The 13006-nt window shown below is 41.5% G+C and overlaps 1 protein-coding gene across 1 annotated transcript in view; it reads left to right on the forward strand.

The window, feature by feature from the left end:
* The window catches only part of thsd7ab (thrombospondin, type I, domain containing 7Ab), a 135174-nt gene that overhangs the window by 113732 nt on the left and 8436 nt on the right, over positions 1–13006 (forward strand). Inside the window, exons 19-24 of the mRNA XM_080427003.1 lie at positions 1774–1915; positions 4375–4490; positions 6106–6223; positions 8616–8761; positions 9201–9375; positions 12771–12944. Of these exons, the coding sequence (XP_080283129.1) occupies positions 1774–1915; positions 4375–4490; positions 6106–6223; positions 8616–8761; positions 9201–9375; positions 12771–12944 (871 nt within the window). The remainder of the gene's footprint in view (positions 1–1773; positions 1916–4374; positions 4491–6105; positions 6224–8615; positions 8762–9200; positions 9376–12770; positions 12945–13006) is intronic.

Consider the following 13006-nt stretch of genomic DNA (forward strand, 5'->3'; position numbering starts at 1 on the left):
GAGAATTCACCATAAGCCCCATGGAGATTAATCCCGGACGTCTATATCTCATCAAAGTTATTTTCTCTGAGGCCAAACGAATTCAAAGGATAGTGAGACTGTATTGTGTTGTACTGTGTAGTGTGTGAATCTTTCCCAGCAGGTTATTTCTCGCCCACAGCGGAGATATAAAAGAGATATACGAACTGTAGTGCGGTATAAAAATCACAGTAAATCACTTATATTACCCAGCAACTGGGTATTGAGCAGAGGAGCTAGACGATTTATGATAGAAAATCCAAGAACTCACAAATAGGATTTGAAAGTCACATTTGCGGAATACACACACTTCTTTGTGGAAATCTCTCACACATTAACTAGTAAGTATTGACAGTATATTCCTGTCTGTCCTTAATGTTGGTACTGAACAGGCTTTTAAGCTTGCTGCTCCTGCACCCTGGGACCACTTGTAGACAGATGTGCAGCTAGAGGAGGACTTCCTGATCCCGATTAGGACTTTCAAAATTATAGTGAAGGGTTTGGCGGCAGATTCAATTGGAATTTGTAATTGCTTCCTTGGCTAGATTGTTTCCTTTTTTCTGTCTTTTAGGCATTGGATTCTCAGAGTTTCTACTGTATTGTACTTTTAACGTTTTATTTCATGTTGTTTGCAACACTGTAATTGATACTATCTTGGCCAGGGCTTCCTTGAAAAGGCGATTTGTAATCTTGGTTAAATAAAGGTCTATAATAATAATCTAATACAAATGAAGTTGAATTTCAAGAATATAGTTTTGGCAATCACATACCAACCCATCACAGTAGCCACACATGGACCCTTAGGCTCTACCATGTATAAAATTATACTATACATAAAGCCTGATACTGTATGTTTGTATAATTGGTTGTGTGAAAGCTTGCGATGTGTTGTGAGCTTGTAGATCTGCTATTTTTGGGGGGTGACACCGGTGCGCAACCAAGTATAATTTAAGCATAAGAGACAGCAGAACATTCAGTTCAACTTCTGCTACAGTACCTCTGACAACACTGGCTTGTGCTAAAGGCAAAATTTAACGGCTTTGACTTCACCCACTGTTCTCACATCAGAACTCAGGCTATAGTTAATCACACCCATTCTCTCTGAGTGCCTGACACACGACTTCCCACAATTCCAATCTCGACATGGAGTCCACAGCGGGCACCAGTGGGACTGCACACATGTTTTATTCATCACTCCAGCAATGGAGTTATTTTAAAGACTGTCATTTCTCCCTCACTATCCCCACTGTGGCCAATGGCTGTGTAAGAACTGCGGGTATACCATTCCAGTTGAAAAAAGCCGTGCTGTCATTTCCTGTTGAAAAAATCCAAAGATTTTTTTATTCTGGGAATGCCAACAGAAAAAGGAGTTTCTAAACCGTGGATACTGTAGCATTAGAACACGACTCCCTCTGGTAGATCCCAGTCCAGGGAATGGCCGAACATCAGAGTGTCCTACAGTAATCCAATTATTTATGTAGTAATAAGCTGGGAAATTATCACAGAGCAGGCAAATTCACCCAGTTGAATGGACTTTATTGTTCAGTAAATTTGGACATCATATTGGCAGGAGTTCTGGGTTGAAAAAGGATTAGTTCCAGTTTGAGGATCTGTCTGCTCTCAGTTCCTATCACTTGCTGCAACATGGCTTGCTCACTGGATCATTTATGCTTTCATAAGAATATACACCCCGCATCCCTCTCTCATGTTGAAAACCTTCTAAATGGTTAATAGAAATTGCATCTCCTGTTTCAGCCCTGCACCAGAAGCATCAGTCGAGTGCGGACGGCTTATGCACTCCGGTCGCCTGGTGTGGGGAGAGAGTGTCCTGACACCAGTGACAAAGAGCCCTGTAGCCTGAATCTAAACTGTTTCAACTACTTCTACAATATCACAGGTAAAGGACATGGTACTGAATAACAGATTTCTTCATGAAATTGCATAAAAGGCTGATTTAGTCTGGGAGTCCTGTTTTGGGGATATAATCCTTACAATCCCTCATTAACCTATACAAAATATAGCCATGCTTATAGATCTTCATTCTGACTACAAATCTGTTCCAAATGCAGTTAAAATTGTCTTTAAAAAATGTGTAAATTGGCAGTGCTTTATTTCCAAATTTAGGTTGATTGTCAGAATTAAATTCTATCAATATTTGTCATCTGATCTTCAATGCCGATCCCTTTTCTCAATTTCACTTGTTTTCCTCTGTCTTTGTTTTTGTCTCTGTCATTACGTTGCGAGACTTGGCAGCTAATCTCCACTTCTGGGATCCCAGTGGCACGCAGGCTTTCCAGGGCATACGTACATAAAATACGAGCACAGATTATTATAGGGAAGAGGGTCTGTTTTTCATTTTGGCTGAGACCATCTTGGCTGAGCTGAGCCATTCCTCTCATTTTCCCTTGTTCTCTCACTTTCGGCTACTCTGTTACCGCTTGTCTTCCTCAATGCAGTCTCCCTGTTACGCTCCCCAGAGCTTCACAAAGCTCCCCTACAGGAGGAGACAGAGCTCCCAGCTCCGAGTTGAGCTCTGAAACGAGCTCACTGCAGCTAAAAACAGCCACTCATCTTTGTCAGAGGATAGCAGGCTCCATGAGTGATACCCCAGCACTACTGTATAATAGCATTTTTGTATTTTTTAACAACAGCGCACACAGTATATGTATTTATATAAGGACTTTGGTACCCAAGTGCCTTGGATTTGAAATGGTGTGCTATGACTAGCACCCACACACACACACACACACATACACACACACACACACACTAAGCTCACCGCACAGCAAAGCTGGCATGATGCTGCCTCTGAAGGTTGATATATTCTGTCGATGTTTCTTGTAAAATACTTGACGTGCTGACAGTGATGTCACACCCTCCTCCACTTTCAGAGGAGAAGACTGGAATAGGACTGATAAAGCTTGCTTTGTTGGCCAAAGGCACCGTAACACCTAATTTATACAATGTCACTCGACAAAAATAACTGATTTTCAACTGGAAAATGGGTCAGGTCGGGACGTGATCATCCAACAAAGTCTAAATTAGCCCCCCCTGACACAGACAGTACTGTTATGATAATGATAGGAAACAGACTAGGGGGAGTCAAGGGAGCTGATGTAAAACTGCATTGGCCTCTTTTCTGACAAAGTAATCATGATACTGACATAATGTAAGCTAGATGCTATTTTAAGACGATGCACACTTTTTTATTGTAAGTAAACACATACAGTATAGTAAGTGACTAATATTTGCAGGTGTGTGACGCATAGTGGTCATCAGCTAGAGTCAAGCCCACTGTCATTTTCAACTCATAAATCATTATCAACCCTTTAAATGTGCACTTGTAATCTATTAAACTTACATTTTAAGATCTATGCACAAGATCTATGATTATGTGGTAATTTGACATAGTTCAACAGCAGCACACATACTGTACAGAAACAATTACAGTAGAGGTAGCAAAATTCTATCAATATATACTGCTTCATATATTGTTGCCACTGATAATTTATCACATATCGACATATGCCTGATAATAAGATATTAAGCATGAATTCTGATAATCAAAACTGTGGGATATACTGTATATTCACAAAATTGCCTTTTCTTCTTTATTATCAGTCACTTTATATAGCATTATGAGCTGTCTAGAATATTTATTACATCTGTTGCCTCGGTACTGTTCATTAACACTTACTATTCACTGCTCATAATGTTGGCAGAATTCAAGATTACTATGTAGCTGCACTGGTTGTGAATAACAGCATTAGCTAAATGACAGTGAAATGAAAATGAAGTTTTAAGAAATGGAAATCCTTACAGTCAGGGAAAGGGGGCTACTGCAGCTGATAAAATAACATTCTTGATGGAGTATAATGAGAAAAAGTGGGGATAGTTGTTATATTTGATGCTAATGTCTCCCTCCCCGGGGATATCCAGTAGAGTAGAGAGAAATCAGATGTGGTCCAATTTTCTTTCGGGATCATAAGCCACGTAGCATGAAATAGCATCATACAGTAGATATTCAAACACATTGCAGTGGGGGTTTTGGTGGGACAATTTAGCTGTCACTGCTGTCAGCCAAGTGCAAAGAAGTAAGAATTGGCACTGTTGTGAAGCTAACAACCATAACGGCAGACTGGCTTGCCTTTATTTGCTGGCCCGTAAACATTGACTGTTTGGGAGTACATGTCAGCTGAGCACGTACTGTAGGAGGCTACAAAGCTTGTTCAATGGCCTGGGCACGGTGACTCTGAACTTGTCAGCTGTTACTGCTGATTGCTCAGATTTGTGGGCAATAGTGGGACTAGTGTCACCGGAATGCCAACAATGTCACCGTGTTGTGTTTCCTCTCAGACTGGAGTACGTGTCAGCTGAGCCCCAATGCTGTGTGTGGGAATGGTGTGAAGACCAGGATGCTGGACTGTGTTCGCAGTGATGGCAAGTCTGTTGACATCAAGTTCTGTGAGGAAGTAAGTCCTGGTTCTTTTTCTTTCTCTCTTTCTCTCTTTCTCTCTTTCTCTCTTTCTCTCTTTCTCTCTTTCTTTTTGTCTGTCTGTCTGTCTGTCTGTCTGTCTGTCTGTCTGTCTGTCTGTCTGTCTGTCTGTCTGTCTGTCTGTCTGTCTGTCTGTCTGTCTGTCTGTCTGTCTGTCTGTCTGTCTGTCTGTCTGTCTTCCAGGTCATCTTAGATTTTAGGACTAGTGCTCACACCAGCCAATAGTCATTGATAGGGATGAGGTAGAAACTGTGGAGGAATACAATTACTTGGGCACAACAATTGATTCCAAGCTGACATATGGAATTCCAACACTGATGCCATCTATAATAAAGGTCAGCAGAGGCTGCATTTTAATGCGCAGACTGAGACAGTATAACGTAGATAAAAGTAATAGTCCTCTTCCATCGATCCTTTGTGGGGAGTGCATTCACTTTTTGTTTTGTTTCCTGGTATGGCTCATTATCATTGGTTAATATGAACAAACTCCATAAAATCATAAATGTATCCAGCAAGATAGCTGGGGTACAACTTGAGAGTATGACATCAATGTACTGTATGAGACCCGGGTACTTAGGAAGGGGAAAGCTATTGCTAGGGATAGAACGCACCAGTCAAAACCGCCTTTTACCATCAGGACGACGGTACAAAGTACAAATGTTGCAGGCTAGGGCTTCAAGATCATTTGTCCCCACAAGTATAGGACTTCTGAACAAACAGGCCCCATCTCAGTTCTGTGCATAAAATGTGTAATGTGATGCCTCTTGAACTATGACTAGTAGCCTATTCTATTTTCCTCTCTGTACGAGAGGCGCTGTGTAGTATTGTCAATGTAATGTGTGATCTGTCTATGTATTGTGTATTCATGTGTTGGGATTTTTTGTGTCCTGACGGCTGCTTGGTGCAAAAATGAATTTCCGCAAGGACAAATAATAAAGCATCTATCTACTTAATTATACTTAAACTCACAATTATGTCACTGAATGTCACCCCCTCAAAAGAACTATCATGATGTGTCACGTTTTTCAGTTCATTATTATGAATTAGTTAACTTTCTGTCTGTCTGTACCCCTTTACTTCTTTTACTTTACTACTTTCCCTTTTCCTCTTTGTCTTTCTGACAGACACCTCCTTAAAGACTTAATCACGTCACTCATTACCGCTTTCGTAGTACTATTACGCCTGCAGTAATATGAAATATTCAGAAGTGTTCCCACACAGACAATGCTGTCAGTGGATTGGGTCAGGCTTTTTATTCATTCATATTGTGTAATTGTATCCGGCAGGCTGTGGCAGAGAGTCTTCCCCCACAGCTATTTAACCCATGGCCTTCTTCATCGTCTGGCTTATTCACAATTACACAATGCGTCTGAACAGCTTTCAAAAGAGCCCTGGTATCCCAGTAGACCAGCCTGATGCTGCCTAGAACCGCATGCCCCCTATCAGAACAAAGGCTTCTGGGAGTTGTAGTGTTCAAATGTCGCGCTGAGTTCCAACACATTCAATGGTTCAGAGCTGTAATGGGTTTGTCTGAAGAGACCGGAATTGTAAATGATATGATGATGATGGATTATTCCCCATTTCCTCTGTAGTTAAATCTGGAAAAGAAGTGGCAGATGAATATCTCCTGTGTGGTGGAATGTCCCGTCAACTGTCAGCTCTCAGAGTGGTCGGCCTGGTCTGAGTGTTCACAGACCTGTGGACTGGAAGGTACAGGGATTGACAATGCAAGACATTCAGGTAGTTAGAGCGTGAACTTAAGCCCAATCTACTGTACACCTTCTGAAAATCTATTTTCAGCAGAGCACAAATTAAACAGTGAGTGCTCCATGTGCTCCCTGCCGCATACAGTACCTATTTTCAAAAGCACAAACATTTCATAGAAATTGAGTTTTGTCTCTGTTTACTTGGTAGAAGTCATTGGATGAATTGTGGGGGGGGGAAAGCAGTCAGGCATTTTGAACAAGGTGATTGTTATATAAGCCCTGTCTGTTTCTGTTTGTGATAAAACAAAATTATGCAAAGAAATGGAGAGCAGGTGTTCATTTGGTTTGCACGAGTAATGCTTCTTCTGGAATCCATGCCTCCACTTAACATACAAAAGCACATTAGTTTGTTTGTTGATTTTCTGACAGCTTATTCATCAGGCGAGGCCAGGGAATTAACTTGTCCTATGCAGTATCTCGCTCTAGTCTGTGGTTAAGGTTAGTTTCTGCAGTGATTATGGAGATTAAATACAATTGTAAATGGTCAGAGAGAAATTAACTATACAAATTAAATAAGTAAATAAGTAAATAAGTAAATAAGTAAATAAGTAAATAAGTAAATAAGTAAATAAGTAAATCATGATCATATAATAATGCACATAAGGCACATGCACGCACGCTGCGCGTGCGTGCATGTGCCCCCCCTCGCGCGCGAAGCTTTTCTGGTTATTGGGCGGATTGTGTTCTTTTTTTCCCAGTTTTTGGTTACTTTATTTCGGTTTTAGGGTTAGGTTAGGATTATGTTATTTAATTCTTATTTTTGCCTGATTTCACCGATTTATTATCAAAAAAAATAACACAATTAAAACTTTTTTTTTTGCAAAAAGTGGGGGGTATGAAATCTTATCTTAACTATAATAGAACTACTATGCAAATAAAAACTTAACAACAGAAATGCATTTGCAATTATCTGTATTTACTGGACAATACAACCTACTAAGAGGCTTTGATTTGATTGTGAAGACATTAATTACATCCAAGAAGGAGCTCACAATGATGCCAAGTTGAAGTTCTCACTATAAACCCCTTTGTTTCAGAGGATAGACAGACACTAATAACAAATATAATGCAGCTGAGAAACTTTGGTCAACTTCATTATGTACTTGCATAATACATGGTCTTTACCTAGTCTACTTTGGATCTGATGGATAGGGTTCTGTGCAGACTGCAGTCCATTTAGAAACACTTGGTTGGCCCCTACCTGGTCGTAGTGTCACTGTTGCCAGGTCCATTGCTCCTAACATTATCAGAATGGCAGCTGCTAAATCCTCTGATCTCTGATGACCATAACATTCTCCGTGTCCTCCTCTTCAATACCTTCGGTTTTGGTCAAACTACCCCCCATCTTGGAAGCACCAGGAGGTTGTTTGTTTATAATTATTCACAACGTGGTCGCTAGTTTGAGTCTTGGCGGGGGTCTATCACTTTCTGTTTCTTTTGCCTCGGTAGCTTTCACTGTTTTAAAATACTACGCTCTTGTATCCTCTCATTATGTTGTTGAGCTCCTGATTATTTTCTTTCCGACTTGTATTCCACCGGCAACACGTGATTTCATTCACTGCTTGTTTACAAGAACGCCTCGTCCAAAACACTTGCCCCAAAACACACTCGCCCCGGGTATATCTGGCGGCCTCGGTCGGCGAAAAACATAGTGGCGAGTGTGTTTTGGGGCGAGTGTTTTGGGCTACGTTTCTCGACAGACACACACACACACACACACACACACACACACACACACACACACACACACACACACACACACACACACACACACACACACACACACACACACACGCTCGCCCGCCTCCTGATGACAGGCTCCACTGCTCCGCTGCTCACAGCCAGTTAGTTGATAAAACCAAGATTTTAAACGCACATTTGAAAACTGGAGCCTATCGATCAGAATGCGGGACAGCGTCTCAATTTGCGGGACGCTTGAAAAGTCACTGAAATGCGGGACTGTCCCGCACAAAGCGGGACATATGGTCACCTTACCCATAGGCTCATGTGGAACCCTTTGCAGTGGTATCATTAAATCACAGGGAATCAGATAAGAGTTTTGTTTTGGTTGTTTGTTTTTTTGTTCATTTTGTGCTGTGATAGTTTTAGAACAGAATGGTTCATGTTTGATGGTTTCAGGCCTCTTGGCAAAGCAGAGAAGCCATTTCACTCCTGCACACCAAGAACAAATCAATATGGCTCTGGGACAGAGCAGTACTGTATGCAGGCTATTTTGGAAAACCCTGCTTTGTTTAAGTCAAGCACATCATCTATCATGCCAGGCAAACACAAGGCTAACACCTCTCTCCCTGTCACATCCTGTCTGTTTGGTCCAGGGAGGATGTGGAGGCAGAGGTCGGTGGTGCAAGCTTCTCAGGGGGACGGACGTCCCTGTCCTACTCAGATGGAGCAGTGGAAACCCTGTCCTGTCAGGCCCTGCTACCGTTGGCAGTACAGCCCCTGGTCCGAGTGCAGAGTGGAGGTACAATATGGGTACTATTTTGTCAAGGTATGAAATTGCAGATGCCTTACAGGCAAAAGAAACCCTGGAAACATGGTGGCCCTCAATTTGTAAATCCAAATTTCATCAATTTTTAGAAGGCATCCATGCTTATTTCATTTACTTTCTGAGTTTTAACCACTTAACCTCTATATACTTTGTTGACCGGAGTCCCCCAAGGTTCTATACTTGGCCTCCTCCTTTCTTCCCTCTACACCAAATACCTTATCCAAAAATAGCCAATCTACAAGCTCACAATGCGTCGCAAACTTGTAGATGAGCTATTTTCCCAGAATAGGGATGCTAGGGCTGATGTGGTTCACTGCATAATTATACAAATGTATTGTCAAGTTCAAATGTTTCCTGTACCTGGTCAGTGTTTATAATTCAACACTCGCCTCTGCTGTGTCGCTTGTCCCAGAACGTAGTGTGTGGACATGGCCAGCGCTACAGGAACCTGTCCTGCTTCGTGTCAGACGGCTCCGGAGAGGGTGAGGGCAGCCTGGTGGATGAGGAGCTGTGTGGCAACCTAGAGATGGTGGTCAACGGAGACAAGCAGATCACACTGAAAGAGAGCTGCATTCTGCCCTGCCCAGGTACAGTAGTTGGTGGACTCTTAGCCACTGGTCATGTGATGTGTTTCTGTACAGTACGTGTTGTTTTATCAACTGATGCCCTTTGCACTTTTCAGTTTTAATAGTATTTCTTTTTTTTTGCACAACCCATTAAGACCTGAGGCCAATTCAACGAACGCCTCCTAAACAAAAATGTTCAAACACTTTCAAGATTTTTTAAAAACATATTAAAAATAGCAGATGTACAAGCTCGCAGCGCGGCACGAAGTGCCTCACTGCGAGCTTGTATATTTGCTATTTTTGAATAGCCAACGCTAAAATCTAAAATGATTTTAATTAGTTAAAATACACAACAATGAATTAGAACATGCGATGCGAGAGTGTGGACTAGCCAATACCAACTCGGGAACTCCTGGATCGCCGCCCTCCACCCATTCCTGTCTAGCAACAGGGTCTTGTACTCTGCAGTGTTGCAAGCTCCGCTGTCACGCTGCAGTGTGTCTACGTAGGTGGTGCGTGTCTTTCCCCTCCTATAGCTGCGCCTTGGGTTGGCTCCCACACTGTCAGCTTTGTTTGGTACCATTTCCAGGTGCCTGACACAGTGCCCTGCCAGCCTCATCCTTCTCTCTTTCACCTTTTGTCCATGAGCCGCAGGAGGCCTCCATAGAGGTCCATGTTTCTGATGTGGAATGGAAACTATGGATAATAAAACAAAAGAAAGACATGCAGTACTGTAATATACTGTACAGTGCAGGGTGATGCAGAAAACACAGTGGGCTTATTTGAGCCTTGACCTAAATAATATTTAAAAAGACTACTTTTATAGAGCTTGAACCTACAAAAACAATATGACTGCATAAGACTGAGGTGTGTGTGTACAGTACAGTATAAGATATTTATTGATCACCGGAGGGAAATTCAGGTGTCTTAGCACGAACAGCAGCAAGGGTGAAACACAAGAGAGGTACAGGAAAGAGTAAAAACAAAACAAAATTGTGGAATGGGTCTCTGAATGAATATAATGTACAGTACAGTCGATCAATAAATATATATTTTACAGTCCTTTATCCACTGGCTCCTTTCACTAATTTACCAGCTGGCTGAATCTTTAGAATAGAAGGCATCCATGCATGCTAGTTTGTTTTCCTTTACTACTGCAGCAGTCATGCACCCTCCTTGGCCTGGGTAATGAGTGGTCCCAGTGGAAACAGCTTCTGCGTGTCTCATCATATTCCATGAACACTCGTGTTTGGCTATTTCATCTATTTTACTCTGCGCATACAAAATAAGTGTGCAGTGGTCTTTCCATAAAATAAACTTACCAGTCATGTTGATATTGACTTGGAACTGGAAGTCCTTTGATGTCAGTAGGAAACTCTTAAATGTCTTCCATCAAACAATTTTGGCCGGTTTTCTATTTTATGCCGTGGAATGCTGGGAAAGCAGAATTACAGGCAATGATCGATAAACTAATTAAAAAGGCAGGTTGTATAATCAGCATGAGATCTGACCCCTTAGAAAGTCACGGAGTAAAGAACCAGGGTGAAGTTTTACACCACTTTCCATATGGAATAGAAAATAAGTATGTTCAGTCGACGCTTAAAAATGTCCGTAAAGTCATTTGTGCGTTCAGCTGTAAAGTTGACCAACATGTGATATTAAATGTACAATATCTCCATGATATCTGTATTGAATGTTTAGGTTGTCATTAATTGGGCCATGAAGCAATGCAAAGCAATTGGATTGAGGTTGTTTGATGTTTTTTTTATCTCTTTAAGTACAGTATGTATGTATGTATGTCATTTTGTCTGCACATTTTGTCCTCCAGAGGGTGCAAAACAGGTTTCACTATGCACACCTCTAGGTTGACCCGTTGGCTCTGTATTTGCGTTATTGTGTCCATTCTTCTTTGCTGGCGTACTGCAGGGGCATTGCTGTGGATCTTTTCTTGGCCTTGGTTTGGCTGCTCAGCACTGCTTATGTTTGTGTGTAATGAATTATGTGATCTGTCTTTTATGCGTGGGTGACCAACCCAGTTTTTGGGGATGAATAACGTGTATGAAGTTGGCCCCTCATTTATTTAAATTCTTAAATATAGTCATAAAAGGAAGATGTAGATAAGGGGAGTAGACGGGTCAGAAACACACTTTTAAGACATCGCAAAATACGTTGCAACTTGGTGCCAAACAATACGGGCCAGACATTTTGTATAATTTGTGTACTCTTTACTATTTGGGTGATATATTATGTTTAAGTAATACATTTTTTTAATAGATTTATATGTTGTTGTTTTTGCTTTTGCTTTTGCTTTTTTCTGCATTACCAGCCAATGATACTTTATCATAGACATGGTTCCACAGTAGCATACATAATTTAGTTGTATAATGGCTGAACAGAAGCAGATGAAGACTGTGTGCATTTTTTCTCAGCATTGTTAATATTGTGAATTAAAGTGAGCCGAGTGTGAAACTACAGATTGCAAAACCCAGCCCAGTGTTCAGGGAGACCATGGAACCAGTTGATAGGATTTAACTGAGCATGATCTGGTAAATAGACAGAAATAATTGTCCTGAATTTTAAGCACAGTAGTAACGTCAATGCATATTATTTTTTATCATTTGAATAGTCCATGAAGAATGCAATGCCATTGAGTGCTGTTGATCCTGGGACACAAATTCTTCACAAATTAGTTTGTATACAAAAAAGAAGAAAATGAATTAAACATTTGTTCATCATTCATTATATCCAAAGTGTGATATAGTACAAATTTTCCATTATGTCAACCGTGGAATTAATGACCTAATACACACTATAATTTGTTTTTCATTTTTGCAATATTTTTTACAAGCAATAAGTATTTTTTATCATTTGGAATTAAACTCCCATAGATAAGAAAATATTAAAGCATTTTGCTATACAGCAAGTGTAAAAGTGCACACTACTTTCTGTGAGATGGGGAAGGAGGAGGACAGCCTGGGAATTTTGGCAGGTTGTATGCACACATGCTCACTTTAACCCAAACACACACTATTCACACATTTCCCCCTCTGTCCAGTAAGCCGTAGCTTCCAGCTGTGACCAGCTGTAACCCATGGCATTACAACCCTTTCTCACTAAAACCGCTTTTCCCCACCTACAGTACTGTAAGGCCCTCAATGCGATTCTCCCATCACATATGTTGTGTGAAATGTAATACAAATTGTATGCATCCCCATAAGGTTTGCTGAGCATGCATGCTTTTTTACCAAGCAACAAAGAGTGCCCCGGCATTGCTAAAGTGCCTAGTGCAACGGTTCTGCAATGTCAAGCTCTGAACTGCAGTTTTGTACTTCTGGCCATTGTGCAGCTTCAGTGGAGCAGTGTACCCCAGAAAATTGACACAAAATGTCTCCCCCCCCCTCCTCTCCCCCCGACAGGAGAATGCTACTTGATGGAGTGGTCAGACTGGAGCCCATGTGTGAGCATATGTGTCAAGGGTGCTGGTGTGGACTTTGCCTCAGCCCGGGTGCGCTCGCGAGCCGTCATGGCCCAGGAACCAGAAAACCTGCAGCTGTGTCCCGATCAGGCCTGGGAGTCTCAGCCCTGTTCTGGTAAGTGTGTGGTTTTTAAAAAGCTGTCCGCTTCGCTTCTAACATTGGCAAACGGAACAACA

Source organism: Gymnoscopelus braueri (assembly GCF_963280865.1).
Source record: "Gymnoscopelus braueri genome assembly, chromosome: 4".
Classification (NCBI taxonomy): domain Eukaryota; kingdom Metazoa; phylum Chordata; class Actinopteri; order Myctophiformes; family Myctophidae; genus Gymnoscopelus; species Gymnoscopelus braueri.